The sequence below is a fragment of the Xiphophorus couchianus genome, chromosome 14 (genome assembly GCF_001444195.1).
Source record: "Xiphophorus couchianus chromosome 14, X_couchianus-1.0, whole genome shotgun sequence".
Classification (NCBI taxonomy): domain Eukaryota; kingdom Metazoa; phylum Chordata; class Actinopteri; order Cyprinodontiformes; family Poeciliidae; genus Xiphophorus; species Xiphophorus couchianus.
The window spans coordinates 5,285,119-5,305,147 of NC_040241.1; the positions used below are offsets into that span (position 1 = coordinate 5,285,119).

At 42.1% G+C, this 20,029-nt stretch overlaps 6 protein-coding genes and 1 long non-coding RNA gene across 7 annotated transcripts; 2 read left to right on the top strand and 5 right to left on the bottom strand.

Moving 5' to 3' along the window:
• Window positions 1-528: 528 nt before the first annotated feature.
• LOC114157240 (histone H2A-like) lies at window positions 529-2,243 on the bottom strand. The gene has a single exon (XM_028038106.1). It carries the CDS (start codon window positions 1,981-1,983, stop codon window positions 1,597-1,599), a length of 387 nt encoding a protein of 128 aa, XP_027893907.1. The 5' UTR covers window positions 1,984-2,243; the 3' UTR covers window positions 529-1,596.
• A 22-nt stretch (window positions 2,244-2,265) lies between these two features.
• LOC114157205 (histone H3) lies at window positions 2,266-3,028 on the top strand. The gene has a single exon (XM_028038066.1). The coding sequence runs from the start codon at window positions 2,341-2,343 to the stop codon at window positions 2,749-2,751; it is 411 nt and encodes a 136-aa protein (XP_027893867.1). The 5' UTR covers window positions 2,266-2,340; the 3' UTR covers window positions 2,752-3,028.
• A 578-nt stretch (window positions 3,029-3,606) lies between these two features.
• On the bottom strand, window positions 3,607-4,695 carry LOC114157260 (uncharacterized). Its single transcript, XR_003598107.1, has 3 exons — window positions 4,650-4,695; window positions 4,028-4,560; window positions 3,607-3,933 (listed from the first exon to the last, which is right to left on the bottom strand). It is a non-coding gene; the product is annotated as an uncharacterized LOC114157260 (long non-coding RNA).
• A 9,888-nt stretch (window positions 4,696-14,583) lies between these two features.
• On the bottom strand, window positions 14,584-15,346 carry LOC114157206 (histone H3). The gene has a single exon (XM_028038068.1). It carries the CDS (start codon window positions 15,269-15,271, stop codon window positions 14,861-14,863), a length of 411 nt encoding a protein of 136 aa, XP_027893869.1. The 5' UTR covers window positions 15,272-15,346; the 3' UTR covers window positions 14,584-14,860.
• Window positions 15,347-15,368: 22 nt separating this feature from the next.
• Window positions 15,369-16,508, top strand: LOC114157217 (histone H2A-like). Its single transcript, XM_028038081.1, has one exon. The coding sequence runs from the start codon at window positions 15,629-15,631 to the stop codon at window positions 16,013-16,015; it is 387 nt and encodes a 128-aa protein (XP_027893882.1). The 5' UTR covers window positions 15,369-15,628; the 3' UTR covers window positions 16,016-16,508.
• A 626-nt stretch (window positions 16,509-17,134) lies between these two features.
• On the bottom strand, window positions 17,135-18,699 carry LOC114157221 (histone H2B 1/2-like). Its single transcript, XM_028038085.1, has one exon. It carries the CDS (start codon window positions 17,811-17,813, stop codon window positions 17,439-17,441), a length of 375 nt encoding a protein of 124 aa, XP_027893886.1. The 5' UTR covers window positions 17,814-18,699; the 3' UTR covers window positions 17,135-17,438.
• A 38-nt stretch (window positions 18,700-18,737) lies between these two features.
• On the bottom strand, window positions 18,738-20,026 carry LOC114157232 (histone H4). The gene has a single exon (XM_028038096.1). It carries the CDS (start codon window positions 19,240-19,242, stop codon window positions 18,931-18,933), a length of 312 nt encoding a protein of 103 aa, XP_027893897.1. The 5' UTR covers window positions 19,243-20,026; the 3' UTR covers window positions 18,738-18,930.
• Window positions 20,027-20,029: the final 3 nt, after the last annotated feature.

The window sequence follows — 20,029 nt, forward strand, 5'->3', positions numbered from 1 at the left end:
TGGGTCGGACTCTCCGGTCCAGTGCTTAACTGGTTTGAATCCTACATAAAGAACAGGGATTTCTTTGTTTCAATTGGAAACTTCTCATCAAAGAGGTCAAAGGTCACCTGTGGGTACCCCAAGGTTCAATCCTAGGACCCCTTTTATTTGATATTTATATGATCCCACTAGCTCAGGTTATAACAGGAAATAATATTAGCTACCATAACTATGCAGATGACACACAGCTCTACATTACGATGTCACCAGGTGACCTTTGACCCCATCCAATCACTGAACAGATGCTTAGAGCAGATAAATGTGTGGATGTGCCAAAACTTTCTCCAGCTGAACAGAAACAAAACTGAAGTTATTATTTTGGACCTAAAGAGGAACGATCTAGAGTTATAGATCTAGAGTTATAGATCTAGAGTTATAGATCTATATCAGTGGTTCTTAACCTTTTTTGAGGGGTACCGAACCCATCAGTTTCATATGCGCATTCACCGAACCCTTCTTTAGTGATAAATATTTTTTTTTTCCAAATTCATATACAAATAAAATTTGATTGTTTATAGTTATTTCTTTGCTAGGATTTAATCAAATGAGGCTCTTGTTGCCAAAAACCATTTCAGAAAGTTCTTCTGCTTTTAGCATCAAATCCAATCAAGATGGATTTTATCAGATTGACTTGAATATAACATCATAGTTTATGCATATGAAATAAATCACATGTGGAACAAGATCAATCTCTAATCAACCACATTGACTGTTCATTCTATGTTGCTCTTGTTCATTTTGTCCTTTGGTTTATTTCAGGATGAATTTAGAAGAAAAACAAAGATGTTATGAATTGTGAAGAAAAAGCAAAATAAAAGCAACACATGAAGACAAAGCAGCTCATTAAATCCACCGACTTTTAGTTCTCTAGAACTTTTTCTCTGATTTGCTTGGAGTATTTTTTGGCAGCCAGGAACACAGAGTTAAACTTCCAGACATTCAGGCCCGTATAACACAATCACTAAATATGTTGGAATGGCCCAGTCAAAGCCCAGAACTGAATCCAAACTATCTGTGGCAAAAGTTTAGAGAAATATATTTACAGACATTCTCTGAAGTGAATTGAGATGTTTTGGAGAAAAAAGGGCAAAACAATTAATTTAACTTTCTGTTGGTCTATAAAATAAAGTCCTAATCAAATCAAATCCTTATAAATGGTTATTAGATTAAATTTAATATAAAAACATTTTGCAAAGGACTGAAAGTTTAAATTAGGAAAATGTGTAACATGTTATATTACAGAGTGAAATAGAAGTTAAGAGAACTGCTGATGTTCAACTAGAGGTCAAGTTTTGTTGAGCAGATTAAACTATTTTATGATGATCTACAGTTTTTGCTTTGATGATTTAAAAGTTTGACATAAAACATGTCTCTGATTTCAGGTCTAAGATCAGCAAGTTTATCAAATGAGCAACAATTAAACATTAAAATAGTGAAGAATGTGAACAGAGTTATTAGTGTTTTTGGTTGGAAGCAAAGCTCTCATGATGAAGGAGTGTGTGGCTCTTAAAAGAGCCGTTGTGTGTTTGTTGCTGAGCAACAACAGCAGCAGCAGGTTTACTTGGCCTTGGCGGCCTTCTCGGTCTTCTTGGGCAGCAGCACCGCCTGGATGTTGGGCAGCACTCCACCCTGAGCGATGGTGACTCCACCCAGCAGCTTGTTGAGCTCCTCGTCGTTGCGGACGGCCAGCTGCAGGTGACGGGGGATGATGCGGGTCTTCTTGTTGTCGCGGGCGGCGTTCCCAGCCAGCTCCAGGATCTCAGCGGTCAGATACTCGAGCACAGCGGCCAGGTAGACGGGGGCTCCGGCACCGACCCGCTCTCCGTAGTTGCCTTTGCGCAGCAGCCTGTGAACGCGGCCCACCGGGAACTGGAGTCCGGCTCTAGAGGAGCGGGTCTTGGCCTTCGCTCGGGTTTTTCCTCCGGTCTTTCCGCGGCCACTCATTTTGTTGCTTCTTGTTTCTGCAGACTCAAGAAAATGTGACCAGCAGCGGCTGAAAGCTGCTTTATATGTCCGCGGAGAGGAGCGGGACGATGCTGGCGACCAACCAGAAAAGCTCCCAGCAGAGCGGGACGGAGAGGCGGACTTTTTGAACGCAGCTTCCTCCAATGAGCGGCGGACATTAAGCCGGGAGGCGACGCCTCTGGGCGGCGCTGAGCTCCAGGAGGAGCCGCTAACCAACCAGGATCCGGAGCGGAGCTGCAGCGTCACAGAGACACGCCCAGAGCCGCAGCTTAAGAGCAGCGGAGCCTCGGCGGTTCGCCACATTTCTCTCCTGATCCCGAGCAGAGAAGCAGAATCATGGCCAGAACCAAGCAGACCGCCCGTAAATCCACCGGAGGCAAAGCCCCCAGGAAGCAGCTGGCCACCAAGGCAGCCAGGAAGAGCGCTCCGGCTACCGGCGGCGTGAAGAAGCCTCACCGCTACAGGCCCGGTACCGTGGCTCTGAGGGAGATCCGTCGCTACCAGAAGTCGACGGAGCTGCTGATCCGCAAGCTGCCCTTCCAGCGTCTGGTCCGAGAGATCGCTCAGGACTTCAAGACCGACCTGCGCTTCCAGAGCTCCGCCGTCATGGCTCTGCAGGAGGCCAGCGAGGCCTACCTGGTGGGTCTGTTCGAGGACACCAACCTGTGCGCCATCCACGCCAAGAGGGTCACCATCATGCCCAAAGACATCCAGCTGGCCCGCCGCATCCGCGGAGAGAGAGCTTAGAGGCTGCAGCTCCAACAAACACACAACGGCTCTTTTAAGAGCCACACACACCCAGTTTAACAGCTCTTCCTGTTGCGTCTTAAACTTTCCTGCTTTATACAGACAAATCTGGAGATTTTTTTTTTCTTTTCACACAGATCTACAAGTTTACTTTTGTCCTAAATAAAATAAGCTGTTTTATCTTATATCACCACCATTGTGCATAAAAACTGAATGTTGATCCATAACTTCAAGCCTGAATCTGATTTCTGTAGAAATAAAGTTGTTTTATTTCTTTCTCAGTCACATCTGAACCTCCATCACCATATGAAGGAAACATCACTTCAGTTTATATTTTTGCTCCTTTTCCTCATTTTATGTTCCCCATAACTAAATGTTGTAGTTAAACAATATACTAGCTTTAGTATCACAAAGTACTCAAACAAGTGTTAAATTAAGCACCATATGTTCATGCAACTTAACTTAGATTATTAAATACAGTTCAAACTATTCTTCTATACAAAAGGTCTCATTGCTGCTTCCTGATGTTTTCACATTGTTTTAAATCTATTTTGGCTCCAGAGCTGCTGCCGTTCAACAGAACTCATAATCAGAATAATGCAGTCATTTTCCTCTCTGCCTTTTTCCTCCAGTGACATATAACATTACAGAGACTTGGGACAAAATAAGTTTATTATTAATATACACACGTAGAATAAGAGTTTGACAAAAGTCACACAATCCAGTGATTGTGTGACTTTTGATCCAATCCAGTGGATCGAACCAAAAGAAGCTCAGATTAGTTCAAAGCAGCAAAACAGACCTTTATTGAATCATGAATCTTTGGTGATGAGTTTCTTGCCTCAATCCGTCAATCTTTACCTACTTCTATAAATTCTACATCAGATTAAAGTCAAGACTGTGATCCAAAATATATATAAAAAATAAAATTTAAAAAAATTAAATTCTAAAGCTAATTTTTCATTATTACAAAATCATAAAAAAACACACATTACAGATTGAGGCTGTATGATTACATTTGAACTGCCAGTGACCAGAGATATAACCAGATTTATATCGTACTAAGTTGAGATTAATAACTCAGAGTTCGGCCTTCTTCTTCTTAAAGACGTCTCCGTCAGGCTGCTCTCTCCATTTCAAGGTGGTTCCACTCGTTCCATTCTCATTCAGTCTGTCCTGCAGCTGGTGAGTGAAGTATGGGTTTGGGGGATGGGTTGATTAGATTGATTAGTGCTCCAAAGGACTGTACTTTTTTTTTTTAATCTTCAAACTTTACCTTCTTCAGGATGTTTACCATCACAAGCGGATCGTTCAGATTGACAGAGTCCTCAGTCTTCAGTCTCAGCTTCACAAGCCGTTTCATTTCTACGTTTTAAACAAGAAAAATGAAGCTACACTTAAAACTGCAGCTCATGTTGTCCTACATGCACATCAATAAGTAAATACCATTTAAACACTTGCCTGGGAGGCTGTGGCAAACAAATGACCTTTTTGTTTCACATGAGCGAAACCTCCATTGCCCTGGACTCCATGTGACTCCACAAATGATTCTGTTGGAGCCTATTACGTTGAAAACGTCTGCCCAGTTTCTGTAGACAAATCTGCTCCCATCAGACCAGTGAAAGTTTGGATCTCTAAACAGACCAATCCATACAAAGGCCGGACTAGGAAGCAAACTTTGAGCTCTCTGGTTTTCTGTGTGGTTCCTGATGGTAGCCAGGTCTCTGAAGTTCTGCCTGCAGTACTTCTGAGCATCGGACCAGGATCTGGGTTCATTGACCAGAACATATTCAGGATTCTCCTGTGTGCCTGCAGTAGAGAATGAAAACGAGCAGCATTTGTACATTTTATGATCAAGTCTTTGTTAGAACTGAATGTAGTAGTTTGCTTCTCATTACCGTTGTAGCAGATAAATGGGTACGAGATGCTGCAGGAATCATCCCATATTTGCCATTTTTAGCAATCAACACACAGAACTGGTAGGCATAATAAAAATATGGTTCATCATCAGAGGTTTCCCAGTCCCTGTATTCAGCCCCGCTCCCTGTGAAACCATCAGACCACCTCCAGTCCCTCTCACTGTACAAACCGATCCAGACCTCCGATGTGTGACCAGCAGATGAAAGCGTTTCCAAAACTCGCTCCCACTTCTGTGAAACTCTGGATGGTGGCCAGGTCTGTGTGTTTCTGTCTGCAGTAGGCCTGAGCTTCGCTCCAGGTGAAAGATCCACTGACAAAGTGATACTGATGCTGGTCGCATGTGGAGAGGATGAACCTCTCTGTTAGGAGAAAAACAGAAACTTTCCTCATAATCTCTCAGGGCCTTTTTCCACCAATGTAACTTTTTCACAGCATTACAGCAATTAAAAGTAATGATAGTCCATAAAAAATTAAATCAACAGAATGTTCCCATGTTCAAATCTGACCACCTCCACTATTTTATGTCTCTGTGTGCGTAACAGATCCCAGAACATCATGTTGCAGATTTTCCTACATTTTCCCCCCTCACTGTTTTTCTGGAAGGCTTTTACAACCAACATAACCACTGAGCTTGTTTCTGTAGTGTGGCCACTGAGTTTCTATTCAGTAGCCGTAGAAACTTCACCTCCTTCCCCCAGGCTGTCTCCTCAAGGAACATAATAGATGCACATTATAACTCGAGTAGCTACTCTACTGAGAAACAACTTAGGCACATTTGCAGCATTTTAATCTTCTGCCCATCTGCATTGTTTGTGTCCACAAACATGGCCAGTAGAGTCGGACTGTATTCTGATTCTAATAGGGCCATAAAGTTAATAATGGTGCAGTCCTATCGGCTATTCAGCTCAGTGTTTGGGTCTTTGTTGTCCCTGACGACGTTACGTGAGGTGATCTGGTCTCCTTTATCAAGGTGCGAATTGCTGAAAAACGTCCTGAAGAAACAACAAAAGAAGTCCAGATTTCTTGTACTGGACTTGAGAACTTAGGAATGTCTAAAAATGACTGATTACGGTTGAGTGGTTGATCTATGAAATTGAAAATACAGTCATGTATTTGTCACACAAGTATGTCAGGATTTGTCTGTCTGAAATTTGTACAAAGTGAGCGTGGGAGATCTTTTGTTTTTAAAACATGGTTTAGTCACTACACAATCCAGAGCTTCACTCTATGAAGAACATTTAGGATTTTGCAACGCTTGACTGAAATAAATTTGATTATATATACAGATGGTTCAAAAGATTTAGTTTCAAATAAAACCGGATTTGCTTTTGCTATTCCTGAACTAGATATATTTATGAAACAAAGAACATCTGACCATGTAGCTGTGTAAACAATACTGATGGACTTACAGTGGGTAGAGCAAAATTACATTGAATAAGTTCCTATATGTTCAGATTCAGTATCATCACTAATGTCTATTATAAATGTGTCATGGAGTTGGTATATGAAATGTATGAAGTTCTATTTAGAATGACACAAACTCAAATCAAGATTAAGTTTATGTGGATTCCTGCTCATAAAGATATAGAAAGGAATGATATGGCAGGTGTCTTTAAAACAAAGTAGAAGTGTGGAAATAGTGTATTGTACATCTGAAATAAAATCAATTACTACGGGCAAAATGAAATCTGAATGGCAACAATTGTGTTAGGAAGGAACTAAAGGTCGTCATTTATTTCATAGACAAAGAAAGTAAGGAATATAGAAATAATGGGAGAAAATTAAGAAAAGAACAAGCAGGAAATGGACAAGATTGCGGCTCGGACTGGATTAAATAAAAACTTTACACTTGATAGGGAAAACATCCAACAGGTAGTTGTGAGTGTGGATATGGATATGGATAAACAAACAGTAGAACATGTAATAATTCATTGTGAAAAGTAAATATTAAGTAGAGAGAAGCTAAAACAAGAAGTTAAGAATATGATAGAGACATTAAAACTTAATAAAATATTAATTAAACATAAAATAACTAAAGCAGTTATTAAATTTTTGAAGGAAACAGGATTATAAGAATTTAGATTAAAGGGAGATCCTCTGGTTCAGATGGCGATAATACATCTTACCGCTAGATGTCACCCGCCGGTAAAAATGACAAAGAAGAAGAAAGAGGGTTTGAGCTTGTTGAATTTCTCTCAACCATGTTACAAGTTTGCTGACCCTTCATAAAATTAAAAATTAAAAACTGCAGCTTTCCCATTCATTTCCAATCCACCAGCAACTTCTGTCTAGAGTCCATGGAATAGTCGTTCAAAACACCAATAAAACAAATTACATGGTTTATGACAAACTAGAACTGGAACTTTTATGTCTTTTTCTCTGACCGTTCCCCGCCGTGTTCCTTGGGATTCATGAAGATCTTTGGTCTCTCCATTCTGTGAAAATCCTCTGATTCAGTTATGAAACAAATGGATTGATGCTGACATTACAGACAATACAACTATTTCCATATAAAATGGCCTCAATTTGTTTCAACTAGATGTGATTATTTGGTGTCAGAGCCAAGGGACCAGGATCACCTGAAACTAAAACAGTAAGAGCAAAAAAAATAACTATGAACTAAAATGGAGACTCATTTCAGAGTTCTTGAGACACTGCCCCCTAGTGTGCAGGGGCACACTTGGGGGCAGTCACCCTAATCAGTCACCCTAACACTGTATAACACCCCCCCCCCCCAACTCCCACCCAGCCCAATTTCAATATGGGGGGGGGAGGCTGGTTGGTCAGTGTGGTAGATTTCTCAAACACTGACATCATTCATTCCATAGATGAAGGAAAACTGTGATGTCACAACTAGAGTCATGCTTGTGATGTCATCAGCACTGTATGTATGTAGCAAACTGCTACCTTCTTGTCATAGCTTCCTGCTACTACTGACGAGTTCAGACGTACGCAAAGCGCTTTCAGAAGGAGATTGTTTGCAGAAAAAGACAGATTTGAACCAGCACTGTTTTGTATAAACATGTCATATCCAACAAACAATACTCCAACGGTGGGATGAGACCCCAGCAGTCAGATTTTATAGCTGAACAACAGCAGCAAGGCTGGGAAGAGAACAGACCTGTGATGGACTTCCAGAGAGAGATCCAAAGACTCGGATCTCTTTTGAAATGAGAGGAGAGAGCGAAATGGTTTGACGAGACCCAAAAGCTGGCCTCCACCCAAAAAGTACTACAGGAGACAAAAAATGAGCTGCAGAGGCAGAAAACTCTTAAGGAGATTTTCATGAAAATGAGCAGAGAGTTAAAGACAGAACTAGAGGCAGTAAAGACGTTTAGCAGTCCAGAAGCTAAACGCTTCTGACAAGATGCAGCTGAACTATAATGATGACAACAAGGAGAAACGTCTGCAGAGAGAGCTAGATCAGATGACGACTTCTTACCAACACCTGAAATGGACGTATGAAGCTGATGTTTCTACGCTAAGACAACAAAACAAGGATTACCAGCTCGAAATAACTCGTTTGAACGAAGCACATCTGGAAAAAGCCAGGAACGACCTTGAGCTCATCAACACACTGAGAGCAGAAAAAGAAAGTCTGGACCAGAGAAGGAGAGAAGAGTTGTCTGTCCTGCAACAACAATCCAATCAGACAATAAGACAACTTAAAAGTATTCTGGATCTGGCTACTATTTCTTTTGAGGGACTTAAAGCCAGACATGAAGTCGAAGTTTCTGGCCTGATGCAGCAGGCAGACATTTTGAAGCAGGATGTAGCTAAAGAGAGGGAAGCTTCCTCACTGAAAATCATGGAGCTTGAAGATGAGAAGAAACATCTTATAAAAGAACTAACTGACTTCCAGAAACTGCACTCTGGCTGTGAGTTTAGTTTCAAAATGGAGCAGGAAAAAATGAAATCTCACCTTAAAGACGGAAATGAATTTGAACCACCAGGAAAAAACATGGCAAAGTGTCAAGAAGGAAATGAAAAAGACACAAACAGCATTTTGACTCTGCAGCCAAAAATCAGGACCATCACTTAGAAGAAACACTGGAAGAGGACATTGATGTTCCTCATGGATCGAACAAGGAGGCAAATAATTTTATGGTAGAGAGAGAACCTGAGGCCACAGACGTGAGAGACAGCTGTGTGGCAAATCAGTCAGAGGAACCAGTGGAGGCAGCGGGCAAGAAAACATCCGTATGGAAAAGGATACAGGACAGTTTTAAGCTAAAAAAATCACAACAGAAGAAGAGCAAGAAAACGTCCTAATAGAGCAACTAGGAGAAAATATCTAGTTAATTTCTGAACCGTTTGCAAAACCCCCAAAAAATCTCTTATTTTAGACCAGAAAAAAAAAATGGCCGTGGGTTTTCTCCGGGTGCTCCGGTTTCCCCCCAGGATTTCAAAAATGATGTAAATTGGGGTGATTGACTATAATGAACATTGTCCTCAAGAAAGGTAGCATTAATTTCTAGAAAACTGAATTTGCAAACGGTTCAGATTAGAGAAACATAATGTCAGGTGAGAGTTGCTCTCACAGGTTGCTCTCCACAAGTTGCTCTCCACAAGTTGCTCTCCACAAGTTGCTCTCCACACGTTGCTCTCCACAAGTTGCTCTCCACAAGTTGCTCTCCACAGGTTGCTCTCCACAAGTTGCTCTCCACAGGTTGCTCTCCACACGTTGCTCTGCACACGTTGCTCTCCACAGGTTGCTCTCCACAGGTTGCTCTCCACAGATTGCCCTTTGTCACCAGTGTCTAGATGCAGTCAAGGTTTGATGGGATCCGTCTTAGTTGCCTTAGCGTCGCGTCTCTGCTTTTTGCAGATGTGATGAGGTCCTATTGGCTTCAACAGCTGTGAGCAAATAAACTTTGTTGTCGGCCTAACAAGGCGAATGCCTGAACTGGAAAAGGAGTGGCCCTTGGTGGCCCTTGGTGGCCCTTGGTGGCCCTTGGTGGCCCTTGGGCCCTTGGTGGCCCTTGGTGGCCCTTGGTGGCCCTTGGGGCCCTTGCTGGCCCTTGGTGGCCCTTGGGCCCTTGCTGGCCCTTGGTGGCCCTTGCTGGCCCTTGCTGGCCCTTGGTGGCCCTTGGTGGCCCTGCCCATTCAGATTTCTGGCTCCCCACAAGACAGACTATGAAGATACTTTGAACTAACCAATAGCATACAAAGCTAATGCTGATGTTACACCTGTGAGTCACTAAGGAGAGTCTTGAAGCTCAGCACAGATGGACAGAGTACAGAAAAGATGTTGCAGTTTTTTTCCAAATAATCATGTAAGTTGACTAATGTTGTTGTATCCACAAAATGTTGGCTAGATGATGACTAGTTAATTAATGCCAATATATCATGAAATGCCTGTTAACATAAATATTAATGTTGCTGTTAACCCATGTAATATTCCTTGATAGATAGTTGTTGCCAGGAATAAACCCAGTTCTCTTTATTTTCTTTGCAAAAGTTGTTCTCACTGTTGCTTTTGATATATTTCAAAGAAATGTTTATTGTCACAACAGAAGGAGCAAAGAGTCGGAGAGGAGACAACAGACCAGAGGTCAGCAGCAGGACCATGATGTAGGATCTTCTGTTACCTGAGAATAATTTGCTTAAGACGAGCAAATTATTACTTATTAATAATTTGTTTATCACTAAGATAAGTAATAAGCAAATTATTACTTATCATACAGATAAGTAATAATTTGCTTATTCTCTAATTTCCACCCATACAAACACAAAACCAACACAATGCTTATGACCCACACAAATACAGGCTACAAGCACACAAATGTAGACACGTTGTGTGTCTGACCACACAAAGACAAACACACACAATGTTACACAGCACCACACACAAACATATATTCCTACATAGCTTATTTCTTACAAATTACACTACGTTATAAAAATAGTCAAATAAACCTTACCTAGTAGATATGAACTCTCCTCTTGCCGGTTCTCAGGCTCAGATTCTGTCTGTGACACCCAGAGGAGGTGAAATGATCCCATACGCTCCATTTCGTTTCTTTTTGTAAATATTTCTGACAAAATGTAACTGTCTAAAAGTCTGTTACACAATTTTTTTGTTTAATTTTTAGCTTCACTAAATTTTTAGCTTCACATTTAGATATGGAAAAAGTTTGAGTCACAAAAAAACCCCAAGCAGTTTTGAATCTGAACTCAGATCCAGAACCGCACAGCATTCTGGGAGATGTAGGCAGAGGAATGACTTTCGGAGTTCTTCCTCGCTCCTCTTTGGTTACCTAGCAACTTAGCCATTCTTTGGGTACCTAGCAACGACCTTTTGCGTAACTTGCACAGCAGCAGTTTCAGGTTTGGCCACTGTGCCTCATAACTGGAAAAAAAAATTAAAAAACAAACATGTGGAGTTAAAACTGGATAAAATAGGACATTTCACGTCACCAGTTTATAGTATTTGGATAATTAAAACAAAAGACTAATAAATAATGATCAATATTAACAATTATTGACAGACTGATGTGAAATACTTTTACTGCTATGAGTTTTTCAGCTTTATTGTCCAGCTTACATTCAATAGAGATCTAAAAAACTCGTTTCCTTCCCTTGTGAAGTGACGTTTACAAATGTAGCCTGGGAATCATTTAGCCTCACAGGACACAATAACTGGGGTCCTTAATGTGCAGAATATTTTATTTCCAGTTGAGACAGATTAAACAAAGCTGTCATTAAAATACTGACTGCTTATCGCATAAATGAGAATGTACCGACATATTTCAACAAGTGATGTATATATTTACCAATTTTCTGCCAAATCTGTCTCCCGCAGATGAAACACTTACAGTTCACATCCACGTTCGGCACGTAGCTTAGCAACACAGGAAGACAACAAGATGCATTTCCTGCCCCGTCTTGGGAAACAGCATTGAAACACTGCTCTCTGGTGGTCAAAATGTGCAGCACCCGAGCCAACTACCTGCACATATTTAAATATAAAGAACAAATAAAATTACATAACTGAACCAAAATAATTCGACATAACATTTATTTCTGTCCAGAGTTGCAAAATCCTAAATGTTCTTCATAGAGTGAAGCTCTGGATTGTGTAGTGACTAAACCATGTTTTAAAAACAAAAGATCTCCCACGCTCACTTTGTACAAATTTCAGACAGACAAATCCTGACATACTTGTGTGACAAATACATGACTGTATTTTCAATTTCATAGATCAACCACTCAACCGTAATCAGTCATTTTTAGACATTCCTAAGTTCTCAAGTCCAGTACAAGAAATCTGGACTTCTTTGTGTTTTCAGGACGTTTTTCAGCAATTCGCACCTTGATAAAGGAGACCAGATCACCTCACGTAACGTCGTCAGGACACAAAGACCCAAACACTGAGCTGAATAGCCGATAGGACTGCACCATTATTAACTTTATGGCCCTATTAGAATCAGAATACAGTCTGACTCTACTGGCCATGTTTGTGGACACAAACAATGCAGATGGGCAGAAGATTAAAATGCTGCAAATGTGCCTAAGTTGTTTCTCAGTAGAGTAGCTACTCGAGTTATAATGTGCATCTATTATGTTCCTTGAGGAGACAGCCTGGGGGAAGGAGGTGAAGTTTCTACGGCTACTGAATAGAAACTCAGTGGCCACACTACAGAAACAAGCTCAGTGGTTATGTTGGTTGTAAAAGCCTTCCAGAAAACAGTGAGGGGGGAAAATGTAGGAAAATCTGCAACATGATGTTCTGGGATCTGTTACGCACACAGAGACATAAAATAGTGGAGGTGGTCAGATTTGAACATGGGAACATTCTGTTGATTTAATTTTTTATGGACTATCATTACTTTTAATTGCTGTAATGCTGTGAAAAGTTACATTGGTGGAAAAAGGCCCTGAGAGATTATGAGGAAAGTTTCTGTTTTTCCTCCTAACAGAGAGGTTCATCCTCTCCACATGCGACCAGCATCAGTATCACTTTGTCAGTGGATCTTTCACCTGGAGCGAAGCTCAGGCCTACTGCAGACAGAAACACACACAGACCTGGCCACCATCCAGAGTTTCACAGAAGTGGAGCGAGTTATTGAAACGCTTTCATCTGCTGGTCACACATCGGAGGTCTGGATCGGTTTGTACAGTGAGATGGACTGGAGGTGGTCTGATGGTTTCACAGGGAGCGGGGCTGAATACAGGGACTGGGAAACCTCTGATGATGAACCAGATTTTTATTATGCCTACCAGTTCTGTGTGTTGATTGCTGACAATGGCAAATATTGGGATGATTCCTGCAGCATCTCGTACCCATTTATCTGCTACAACGGTAATGAGAAGCAACTACTACATTCAGTTCTAACAAAGACTTGATCATAAAATGTACAAATGCTGCTCGTTTTCATTCTACTACTGCAGGCACACAGGAGAATCCTGAATATGTTCTGGTCAATGAACCAAGATCCTGGTCCGATGCTCAAGACGTACTGCAGGCAGAACTTCAGAGACCTGGCTACCATCAGGAACCACACACAGAAAACCAGAGAGCTCAAAGTTTGCTTCCTAATCCGGCCTTTGTATGGATTGGTCTGTTTAGAGATCCAAAACTTTCACTGGTCTGATGGGAGCAGATTTGTCTACAGAAACTGGGCAGACGTTTTCAACGTAATAGGCTCCAACAGAATCATTTGTGGAGTCACATGGAGTCCAGGGCAATGGAGGTTTCGCTCATGTGAAACAAAAAGGTCATTTGTTTGCCACAGCCTCCCAGGCAAGTGTTTAAATGGTATTTACTTATTGATGTGCATGTAGGACAACATGAGCTGCAGTTTTAAGTGTAGCTTCATTTTTCTTGTTTAAAACGTAGAAATGAAACGGCTTGTGAAGCTGAGACTGAAGACTGAGGACTCTGTCAATCTGAACGATCCGCTTGTGATGGTAAACATCCTGAAGAAGGTAAAGTTTGAAGATTAAAAAAAAAAAGTACAGTCCTTTGGAGCACTAATCAATCTAATCAACCCATCCCCCAAACCCATACTTCACTCACCAGCTGCAGGACAGACTGAATGAGAATGGAACGAGTGGAACCACCTTGAAATGGAGAGAGCAGCCTGACGGAGACGTCTTTAAGAAGAAGAGGCCGAACTCTGAGTTATTAATCTCAACTTAGTACGATATAAATCTGGTTATATCTCTGGTCACTGGCAGTTCAAATGTAATCATACAGCCTCAATCTGTAATGTGTGTTTTTTTATGATTTTGTACTAATGAAAAATTAGCTTTAGAATTGAATTTTTTTAAATTTATTTTTTATATATATTTTGGATCACAGTCTTGACTTTAATCTGATGTAGAATTTATAGAAGTAGGTAAAGATTGACGGGTTGAGGCAAGAAACTCATCACCAAAGATTCATGATTCAATCAAAGGTCTGTTTTGCTGCTTTGAACTAATCCTGAGCTTCTTTTGGTTCGATCCACTGGATTGGATCACACTGTCTGGACTTTTGTCAAACTCTTATTCTACGTGTGTATATTAATAATAAACTTATTTTGTCCCAAGTCTCTGTAATGTTATATGTCACTGGAGGAAAAAGGCAGAGAGGAAAATGACTGCATTATTCTGATTATGAGTTCTGTTGAACGGCAGCAGCTCTGGAGCCAAAATAGATTTAAAACAATGTGAAAACATCAGGAAGCAGCAATGAGACCTTTGTATAGAAGAATAGTTTGAACTGTATTTAATAATCTAAGTTAAGTTGCATGAACATATGGTGCTTAATTTAACACTTGTTTGAGTACTTTGTGATACTAAAGCTAGTATATTGTTTAACTACAACATTTAGTTATGGGGAACATAAAATGGGGAAAAGGAGCAAAAATATAAACTGAAGTGATGTTTCCTTCATATGGTGATGGAGGTTCAGATGTGACTGAGAAAGAAATAAAACAACTTTATTTCTACAGAAATCAGATTCAGGCTTGAAGTTATGGATCAACATTCAGTTTTTATGCACAATGGTGGTGATATAAGATAAAACAGCTTATTTTATTTAGGACAAAAGTAAACTTGTAGATCTGTGTGAAAAGAAAAAAAAAATCTCCAGATTTGTCTGTATAAAGCAGGAAAGTTTAAGACGCAACAGGAAGAGCTGTTAAACTGGGTGTGTGTGGCTCTTAAAAGAGCCGTTGTGTGTTTGTTGGAGCTGCAGCCTCTAAGCTCTCTCTCCGCGGATGCGGCGGGCCAGCTGGATGTCTTTGGGCATGATGGTGACCCTCTTGGCGTGGATGGCGCACAGGTTGGTGTCCTCGAACAGACCCACCAGGTAGGCCTCGCTGGCCTCCTGCAGAGCCATGACGGCGGAGCTCTGGAAGCGCAGGTCGGTCTTGAAGTCCTGAGCGATCTCTCGGACCAGACGCTGGAAGGGCAGCTTGCGGATCAGCAGCTCCGTCGACTTCTGGTAGCGACGGATCTCCCTCAGAGCCACGGTACCGGGCCTGTAGCGGTGAGGCTTCTTCACGCCGCCGGTAGCCGGAGCGCTCTTCCTGGCTGCCTTGGTGGCCAGCTGCTTCCTGGGGGCTTTGCCTCCGGTGGATTTACGGGCGGTCTGCTTGGTTCTGGCCATGATTCTGCTTCTCTGCTCGGGATCAGGAGAGAAATGTGGCGAACCGCCGAGGCTCCGCTGCTCTTAAGCTGCGGCTCTGGGCGTGTCTCTGTGACGCTGCAGCTCCGCTCCGGATCCTGGTTGGTTAGCGGCTCCTCCTGGAGCTCAGCGCCGCCCAGAGGCGTCGCCTCCCGGCTTAATGTCCGCCGCTCATTGGAGGAAGCTGCGTTCAAAAAGTCCGCCTCTCCGTCCCGCTCTGCTGGGAGCTTTTCTGGTTGGTCGCCAGCATCGTCCCGCTCCTCTCCGCGGACATATAAAGCAGCTTTCAGCCGCTGCTGGTCACATTTTCTTGAGTCTGCAGAAACAAGAAGCAACAAAATGAGTGGCCGCGGAAAGACCGGAGGAAAAACCCGAGCGAAGGCCAAGACCCGCTCCTCTAGAGCCGGACTCCAGTTCCCGGTGGGCCGCGTTCACAGGCTGCTGCGCAAAGGCAACTACGGAGAGCGGGTCGGTGCCGGAGCCCCCGTCTACCTGGCCGCTGTGCTCGAGTATCTGACCGCTGAGATCCTGGAGCTGGCTGGGAACGCCGCCCGCGACAACAAGAAGACCCGCATCATCCCCCGTCACCTGCAGCTGGCCGTCCGCAACGACGAGGAGCTCAACAAGCTGCTGGGTGGAGTCACCATCGCTCAGGGTGGAGTGCTGCCCAACATCCAGGCGGTGCTGCTGCCCAAGAAGACCGAGAAGGCCGCCAAGGCCAAGTAAACCTGCTGTTGCTCAGCAACAAACACACAACGGCTCTTTTAAGAGCCACACACTCCTTCATCATGAGAGCATCAAATCCTCTTTAGCACATTGTTTGTTGTTCTAATAGGTTTTGGTTGTACATCATTTCGTCCAGCGGTGTCTTAAAGTCATTTACAATAGAAAGTCAAACTGCTTTGTTGTGATGGGAATTTCGACTCTTTTTAGAGAGCCGGTTCTTTCGGCTCCCCAACTGCCCTTAATAAATTCTCATCTCCAGTTCCATATACAATATTTGTAAATAGGAATATTTCATAATAAATCCTCTTTCATTCAGTGTTATACAACCTTAATTTTATGCATTATGTTGTGAAAGCAGACATTATGTTTGTGTACCATTTTTAATGAATCTTTATATCTTTAACAAAAACAAATGAACAGAATAGTGCAAAGAAATCAGATCCATAATTATTCAATCTTCAAAATTATCTTTAATCTTCAGCCAGATGTTCTTCTCTTAGCTCATTATGGGCATTTTTAAACACATACTAATCAAAAACTTTTGATTTTTCTGACAACAGCAGTGCTTTAGTTTTTTATTTTGAACAGCTGCTCTGACTGCAGCTTCTGTACAGTGGAAAGAAAATGCTGTTACATTTATTACTGTCATATGCAGAACAAAAGCTGTTATACAACAAAAGCTGAAATAATGCCGGACACTTTTCATAGTGATGATCAGATTTGGGCCAGTGAGAAATTTTAGGATGGTCAATACACCAACACTGGTCCTTCTGCTGACTCTGGTAGAGGTCAGAGGTGATGGGCCCTCTGAAGCCCCGCTTCAGGCTCGTGTCGGCTTGTTGAAAACCACGTGACTGGCAGCAAACGAGGCCTCGCAGTGCATGGGTCACGTGACTGCTTCATTTTGCGTGTCGGTTTTCAAAATAAAGGCGTGATGAGCCGCTGCTTCATTGGTTATTGTATTTGATCGCATCAGGGGAGGATTTGTCTTCAGCAGTGGCCGAAATAAAAGGAACCTTTTCTAGTTCATGTGCATTAATGATTTTGATGATGGCACTCATCAAAGTGTAATGTTTGTTATTAATTTTCTCAATGGTTGATTATGGTATATTTTATGACATATTTGTGTTTATTATGTAAAGCTTCGAAACCTCAATGTTGCTGAAATGTGCTGCACAAATGAACTTGATTGAAAAGGAGCCAGCAAGAAGAAAAAATCTGACATCTAATACTTTGAGATGATCATTCACAAGGTTCTTAAATGATAAAGAATTAAACCTTCACCTCCAAAATTTCTCACCTTCTTGAAATTTCCACCATTTCTTTGTTCTGCAAAAATATATCAGTCATGATCAAAGCTCTCCAGATGCAGTGAGTGGCTCTTAAAAGAGCCGTTGGGTTGGAGCATCAGCAGCAGAGCTGGTTACTTGGAGCTGGTGTATTTGGTCACAGCCTTGGTTCCCTCGGACACGGCGTGCTTGGCCAGCTCACCGGGCAGCAGGAGGCGCACAGCGGTCTGGATCTCCCTGGAGGTGATGGTGGATCGCTTGTTGTAGTGAGCCAGACGGGAGGCCTCGGAGGCGATGCGCTCAAAGATGTCGTTGACGAAGGAGTTCATGATGCTCATGGCCTTGGAGGAGATCCCGGTGTCGGGGTGGACCTGCTTCAGCACCTTGTACACGTAGATGGCGTAGCTCTCCTTCCTGGTCCTTCTCTTCTTCTTGCCTCCTTTGCCGGCCGTTTTGGTGACCGCTTTCTTGGAGCCCTTCTTGGGCGCAGACTTGGCGGGTTCGGGCATGTTGTCTCTGGAAACTTACAGCGACGAATGAGCTGCTGGAGAGGAAACAGCTGATATTATACATGCTGTATGGAAATTGAGCTGCAGCGTCTCCTGGCTGTGATTGGACGGCCCAGTGGATCAGGAAGGGTTTGAATTGAAGCCACGTGATGACAAAGAAAGGGCGGGAATCGAGAACGTTCTCCAGAAAAGTGAAACCATAAAAGCAAACACTTCAAATTTTCACTGCTTTTCAGGTTATTTTGTTGCTTGTTCTGCGCGCGTTTGTTGAGATACAGAAACTTTTTCAAGATTTATGTAGAAACAAATTCTATGAAAATTCTGTATTTCTCATAAACGGCAAGAAATGCTGATATGCTTCACTTTTACCTAAAACAAAGCGATTTAATAAATTCTCATTAAAAACCACAGAGAGCTAAAACCTCATTTGAAAATAAACACATAATCTTTCGTTTTTTGTTCAGAAACGGTGAGTAGAACCTCCCAATTTCACTTCATCTTTTTTCTAATTTAAAACAAAACATAAAATGTTTGGCCTACAAAAGAAAAAGACTTTACCCTGGATAAAAGATAAAAGTTAATCTTTCATCATGTCTTACTCTGCATATGATTAATTTATTCTTTCAATAGAATTTTTTAGGGTTCTTCCAAAAGAAATATAATTGAAAATTAAAATTCCTTAAGAAACTAACTTGTAACAATTCTGTCGTTTTTCAAGACTGAACTTGTAGTCTCTCTCCATCACATAGTGTAAAGTTCTTCCTCTACATTTCATGAGAATACATTTACATTTAAATTCACTTTTGATATTTCAGTTTAAATATCTCCCTGTGGATTCACTGATAAAGCAGAATAGTCTAATGAGTTCATGTATTGCCAGTTTAACCCTCAAACCTTCAGTAAAAAAAATCAGTGGAAACAAAACTTTACATTTTGTGTGAACAAGCAGCTACAATTCTTTGTTTTGTCAGATTAATATTAATATAGATACATTTTTACACTCATAGGTCGCTTATGGAGAGATTCGGTTGCATCAGACAGAAATTCAGCTCATGATCCGATCAGTGTTTGGCCCTGAAAAGGGCCTTTGTTTGGTTCAGTGAGCAAAGTTGTCGGTTTAACCCCCGAAGCCGTACAGAGTGCGGCCCTGCCTCTTCAGAGCGTACACCACGTCCATGGCGGTGACGGTCTTCCTCTTGGCGTGCTCGGTGTACGTGACGGCGTCACGGATGACGTTCTCCAGGAACACCTTGAGCACACCGCGGGTCTCCTCGTAGATGAGACCGGAGATCCGCTTGACTCCCCCGCGGCGAGCCAGACGGCGGATAGCGGGCTTGGTGATTCCCTGGATGTTATCGCGGAGAACTTTACGGTGCCGCTTGGCGCCTCCTTTACCGAGACCTTTGCCTCCTTTTCCTCTGCCGCTCATTTTGTTTTCTTCTTCTGTGGAAACACAAAGACGAATGTGAGCGCGAGCTGCGGAGCGTCGCTTTTTATGTGTGAGCTGCGGACCTATGAGGAGCCGAGCTCAGCAGCTCCTCCTACAAGCCAGATTGAGAACGTTCTTTTTAAAGCATTAATTGAACTTTGATGAACTGAAATTATTGGGTGAATCAAACTCCGCTCAACAGAGTCTGAAAGGAACAAACATCAAATAAATGTAGTTCTACTGGCTGTCATGTGAAGTTTGTGTTGATGCTTTTGTGCAGCTGAGGAACATGTGAGGGATTTCTGAAGCAACTTTCACTCCATGTAACTTGTCAATGATCAACATGAAAAGTTCATTTTATAAATGATGTGGCTGTTTAAACATTGTGACTTTCCTGATTCATGGTGACAGGAAGTGAGCGCTGTGTGAGCCTTTTGCTGGCTTTCCATCTATTCATTTGTGAACAGTGAAGTAATAAGCAGCGGCCAAAGACTCGTGTAGCATAAAGACACTAGATGAGAAGAAAAAGAGTGAAAGTTGATGTCTTCCACATATACTGGTATCCAGCCAAATGAGGTGAATCCTTTCTGAGAAGTGGAAATCCCTTGACTGTTAAAGTAGTGTGCAACATGTGGCAGCTACATTAATTAATTAATAAGCCATATAGGTATAAAGTGGTGTAAAAGTGTTGAAGTCGCGTGTATGAAGTAGAATGTGGGGTCAGTCAAAGTAAAGGACGAGCTCTTCAGCAGAATGTGTGTTGGCTCTTAAAAGAGCCTTTGGTGAG